Source organism: Pelodiscus sinensis, chromosome 21 (assembly GCF_052426305.1).
Source record: "Pelodiscus sinensis isolate ZL-2025 chromosome 21, ASM5242630v1, whole genome shotgun sequence".
Lineage (NCBI taxonomy): Eukaryota > Metazoa > Chordata > Testudines > Trionychidae > Pelodiscus > Pelodiscus sinensis.
The window spans coordinates 4122058-4128057 of record NC_143072.1 but is presented as its reverse complement, the minus strand read 5'-3'; the positions used below and the strand labels follow the sequence as shown (position 1 = coordinate 4128057).

The 6000-nt window shown below is 34.6% G+C and overlaps 1 protein-coding gene across 2 annotated transcripts in view; it reads right to left on the bottom strand.

The window, feature by feature from the left end:
- Window positions 1-806: 806 nt before the first annotated feature.
- Window positions 807-6000, bottom strand: part of GTF2I (general transcription factor IIi) — a 110845-nt gene continuing 105651 nt past the window's right edge. For both annotated transcript variants that reach the window (XM_075904293.2, XM_075904292.2), the window contains 4 exons: window positions 4725-4802; window positions 3508-3546; window positions 2898-2973; window positions 807-1373 (listed from right to left, as the gene is read on the bottom strand). In XM_075904293.2, coding sequence (XP_075760408.1) covers window positions 2915-2973; window positions 3508-3546; window positions 4725-4802 — 176 coding nt within the window. In that variant the 3' untranslated portion in view covers window positions 807-1373; window positions 2898-2914. The remainder of the gene's footprint in view (window positions 1374-2897; window positions 2974-3507; window positions 3547-4724; window positions 4803-6000) is intronic.

The window sequence follows — 6000 nt, the reverse complement described above, 5'->3', positions numbered from 1 at the left end:
TTTAGAATTGCAGAAACCGTGTACTTGTGAAAATACCTGAGCTGTGCCTTTAAAATATTTCCTCTGCTATATATTCCAAGTTCATATACCTTCATTATATGAAGAAAAATGAGATCCTACAAAAAGTTTCCTCGAAGATGTAATAAAAAGAGCCCTGTAAAGTTGGATTTGTGTCAGAAAGGCATGAATGGATTTTATTTAATCTTAATTTATAAATATGCTACAGCATATTTTACTTTTTGTTAATACTACAGCTACAACAATTTGCAGCAAAATACATCAATTTATACTGCATGGGTACTTGTGAAAACCATCAGAAATGTATTTATTTCTGCAACCTGGAAGTAAGATTTACCCATTTGTGCATAATGCAGTCATCTCAAAAAAGAAAATTTTACAATACTTGATATTTACTCCATAGACCTTAGCACATAGTCAGCACTTTACATCTCTTATGGTTTGTTAAATTTAAAAACTCTTACATTTGTCTTTTACAGGATGTGGGGAGCAATCAGAAAGAACTATAGGTAACTTAACTCTCAACATACTAGGTCTTACAGCAGCTTAGTTGCATAAGTGTCCACGACTGGTTTTAAATGAATTAAAGGGCATCATATGGAAGTCCTCGTATATAAAACTCTCACATAAGTCATTGGGAGTTTTGCTTGCATTAGGGCTACCAGACTGGATCCTTCTCTTACATAAATAACGTGATACCCTGATAAACATGCACTCTTTACTTTGAAATAATGGAACAAAATGTAAGCAGGGCTAAATTTAAGTTTGTTCCTAATCCAGACACTGAGTTGCTGATCATTTCATAGTCCATTTTATTAATGCATACTAACGGTCAGGTGAACGAGTTCATCTTTTATTTATGAAAAACATATGAATTGAGATAGATATCATAGGAAAAATTAGTTCAAATATACAGATACTATTGTCCAATCAGCCATTAAGGAGAAAGAACCAAAAATCATTATTTTTTCCCAAAACAGAAAATTAACTGAACTACTACTGTAGGTATTTTTCTTCATCGCAAAAGCTGAGATGTATCCAGGCACAGTACAATTCTACTTTATTGGGAAATGTAGACAGCTTCTAGATTCCTGTTGATTTTTTGAAAATCTGAATTAATCCCTGTCATTTTTTCAGCATTGCTGCCTCAAATTTAATCCTTATAATATATAATCAGCCTTTCCAAATCTACAGTCACTCTTTGCTTTAAGTCAATTCACAGAACTGCTGAAAAAGTAGACATTTCTATCTAAAAGTACAAAAAGGGTTTGTATAGAAGGTACTTCTCTTATACAATTATATTACACAGTTCAGGACAGTCCCAGCAAGCTCTTCTCCGGACTGCATGCTTCTGACTAGATAGGAAAAAAGTACAAAGGTGAAGTTAGTTTCATTGCAGATATGTATCCTATTACACACACACTAGTACTTGACAAATTGTTGCACAGCTCTTCAGGTCCTCCATTTAGGCTGTAATTCAAGGAAATACTTAAGCCCATTCTTATTCAGGAAAGCTAGTGCTTAAGTATATGCTTGAATGGCCTCTTAAATCAGGGCATTAACCATGTGTTCCACTTGATGTAAATCCTCTCTTGAATCCATTAGGTGAGTGGAATTGCAAAGCAGCAGGAGACACAAAACCAGAGACCAAATCCTGCAGCCCTTAACACAGACAACTCCCACAAGCTTCAATGGGAATTTAAACCAAAGGAAGTCTTAAAAATTACATTAACAGTCATTACAACAACAAGATTTTATACAACTATTAAGTTAAGTCCATCTCCCTAAAAATAAAGTATTCCAAAATTTTCTTATGCTTTTTCCAGTCTAACTTAACTATTACAAAAAGTAGAATTTCTACCATTGAAATACTACTTGACAGACTAACAGACCTATGTGGAAAGTTTTTATTGATATTCAACCTCAAATTATAAACTTCGTAATGCATATAGTTGATAGCATTTTCTTACTTTTTAAAAGGGTGATCATAGCACAAATGTACTAGACAAATACAACCCATCCTTATGTGAGTGAAGTTGACAGGTTACAAAAGTATCCAAGTTCAAAACTAAAAAAAATTATTCCACAGCTTTTTAATAAATTCAAACTTAGAAAAACTGGTGCAGATGCAGTAAGTCTTAATATTTAACATTCCTTTCTGTATGGTTTATAAACAAATAAACCCTTAAGAGTAAATTATAATTTCGTATATTTTTATTTGTTGGCACAACACCACAACTAGTACAGTCTCAACTGTCACCAGAATCCTGTTGTAAGAACAAGAAATGGAAAAACTAGTTCAAATAAAGTAAGATTTACTCTGAATCTTTGTCCCAAAACTTGAAATGAGATTTTTCTGAGATTAAAAGAAAGTGAAAGATAAAACTTTTAAAATGAATAGCAATCACTTTTTAAAATCATAGCTAATTAGTCTATTGTGTTTCTCAAATTCAGGCAATGTTAAAATGAAGAAATACCATGCTTAATTACAATTGTCAGCTATATCGGCTATACCAACAATAATATCCTTTGCATCCAATCATGTCAAAACTCATTAAAACATTAATGAAATTAAACCTCACGTCTTCTTATGTATGTAATCTTAATCCATATGTATTTATAAGCAGTACTATAGGACTCACCAATTTAGTATCTGAATGCCTTAAAAACTTAAAGTGCACAGTACCTGGGTAAGCCAAAGACAGAAAGTGATTCGCATAAAATCATAGGCCAAGGCAAAGTCAGAGCTAGTAAGAAAGCTCTAATCTCCTGATGTCCAGCTTTGTGCCTTAGCCGTAAATTATACATTCTCTACAAATCAGTGTAAAAATAATATCCACTAACAACTATTAATTTTGACAGATACCAAATTATTTTACCCTAATATTGATAAGGTCTACCACGTTGGGTCCGGCTCCTGTTTTATTTCAGAACTTTCTTCTGTTTCTGCTACATCTGTTGGAAAAGAAACAAGAATCTTTTCGACCAACTTTTCATTAATATCAATGACAACACTGCACTGGAAAAGTCAATAACTGCAGACGAATATTAAGAAAATATCCTTATATTTTTAAAAACATAATTCTTGAAAATGATTAAATAGCAAAACAGCACTCAAAATGGTGCCCTTCTATGGAAATAATTTCTTTTCTCTGGTGATTGTTACCATTCTGTGAATTGTGGGAACAAATGAATAAAGACAGACATTTAGAATATGAGCACAGCTACACAAAGTCATGACTTACTAAACAACTCATTAACTTCATTATTAAGCAAAATCTGAGTAACCAATTTTTACAGCAGAGTAATTTTCAGGTAGAGCTGTATGATTATCATGCAAACCAACACTTCATGCAGAACCAGGAGACAAAATAGAATGACATGTTTTGATTAAACACCTCTTCATCTTCTTAATTTTATTAGAAGTGATACAACCTTCTTTAAAATCACCAAAAATACATATTGTTTGTAATAAACGACAGCACTCACCTTCTACAGATACTTCTATTTGGCTTGGTTCAGCGGGCTCTTAAATGAAAAAAATAGATAATAAAATTAACACATACATAGTTTAAACAATGTGCACAAGATAAATATTGTAGCAAGTCTTGAGAAAGCTAGCGATTATTCTCTCCTGTGATCACTTTCAAATACTGTATCCAACTGTGACCTGCTGAAGATAATTAAAAAATAAATTTAAATTAGCCATCACCACAGAGTATGGTGAGATTCACTGCTTTATACATATGCAAGAGTCTTAATGGACTGAAAATACTCATCAGGCAATGATGTACCTAAAGGTGTATGAATGGAGAAAAAAAGCAAACTAAATATACACTTTAACATCAATACAATAACAGCTTCAGAATCTTATGTGTGGGAAATAGGACATGGATGACCTCTATAAAGTCGCTTCTAAGAAGGATGTTCTATTAGCAAGTATGTAAGCAGAGTGTATTGATTTAAATCAGCAAGTGGAAAACCTCTATTTAAATAATTTATTTTAATCAACTTTTCCATTTGTACGTCAGTTATTTTCTAAAGAAAGGTACTTTCTGACTAGTTGACACAACCTTTAAAACATGTGGATTTACTGCTAAATGGAACCTTTACACTAGATTCAGTACATCTTTTTGCTACCTAAGGGGGTACATTATAACTGTATATCTTTATTTAGACATATAAACAGCATTCTAGAGGCACAAGCAGCTATTGTGCTGTTGAAGATATGAACAGGGATTATAGGGGCAAGGTAAAAAGGACAAGAAAAGATCTCAATGTCTTCATCCTAATGAAGTGCCCCTACATTTGCTCCTTGAAAGTGATAGGCCAACTGGTTTGGTTAAACTAAGATCTGGCCAAGGAATGCTCAGTTTTTTGAGAGAAAGATGGAAAGACGGAGGAATGAACAAAAGAACCGCCTTTATATGCTAATTCTAATTCTTCCTCCTTTAAAAAATACCCCATGACCAAATTAATTAAAAAAACAAAATTAAAAAGGGAGCAATGTTTCTTCCTACTCCAATTTTAAAATTCTTCACCACCGGAGTGCGCACACTTTCAAAATATCATCTGGAATATCAACAGCATCAGCCTTTGCACGCCTACGATGCAGACTATATTGGGCAACAATTTCAATCATTAGCAAGCCCCTTAATCTGACTCTTATTGCCCTCCAAAAAGCAATTCATTACTCCTCTATTCACCTTTTACTACTGGCGCCGGTGCCGCAGCTGGTGTTGGTGCCGCAGCTGGTGTTTCTGATTCAGTTTTCTCCATTAACTCTGAGAGAATAAATACAGTCAATTGTTTAGGTTTAAAAAGAAAAGGCTTCTCCAACATTCCAATGGCATTTACATTCTATTGTATGTTCAACCCTACGAACCTGTTGCATAAACAAGTTATATTCACAGTTACTGAATTATATATCCCCTTGTGCTCAATACAAGTGTTTGCCACGTCTCTTCCCTCAGAAGCTCAAGATTCATTATAATCCCCTCCACTAACATCTCCCTTGATGATGTTAAATAAGACTGGTTTTCCAAGGGCAGTATACAATAAATGGTAAGATCACTAACTGTACTGAAGCAATAGGCAATTCTCACTGTACCTAGATACCTCAGATTGCCAGGATCATTGAGGATCTGATGGTAGACATTTGTGGGGGGTTAGAAACAGGACTTGATCCTATTCTCAATCTCCTTCTAATGATGGAAGAAATCAGGTGTCTGTACTGGTATTGGTGGAAGAAAATCAGGTATTTATACTGATAGAAATGTAGCCGTGTCAGTCTGGGGTAGCTGAAGCAAAATGCAGGACAATGTAGCACTTTAAAGACTAACAAGATGGTTTATTAGATGATGAGCTTTCGTGGGCCAGACCCACTTCCTCAGATCAAATAGTGGAAGAAAATAGTCACAACCATATATACCAAAGGATACAATTAAAACAAATGAACACATATGAAAAGGACAAATCACATTTCAGAACAGGAGGGGGATGCGGGGAGGGGGGGGGGGGGAGGAAGGAAGGTAAGTGTCTGAATTGATGATATTAGAGGTGGGGAGAGTGGGATGTTTGTGAGCTAATGGTATTAGAATCTTGAAAGGGAATCCTCTGAACTGTCATTCATGTTAAAATTCGACACTCTCCGAGAAGGAATGAACAAACACTCAAACTATCTTACCCATTACCAAGATAGAGCTTCCCCAATTATCACCTCTAATACCATTAGCTCAAAGGTACTTTTTTTGAAATGAGGCTTAAAACCAAGGTCATGACTATTTAAGAGAACAGAAAATACCTAGGCATTTTTCTGCAATATTTCAGTGGCCTGGCCAAAGTCCTAATTGGGTAATTACACTGTCTCCCTAAATTCTCAGCTGAATACATAATTTTTCACTACAGTGCCTTTGCACTGCTACTGACACACTTCTACATGTCAACTGCTTTTGGAACGTAACCACTCCTGATGTGAAGAGA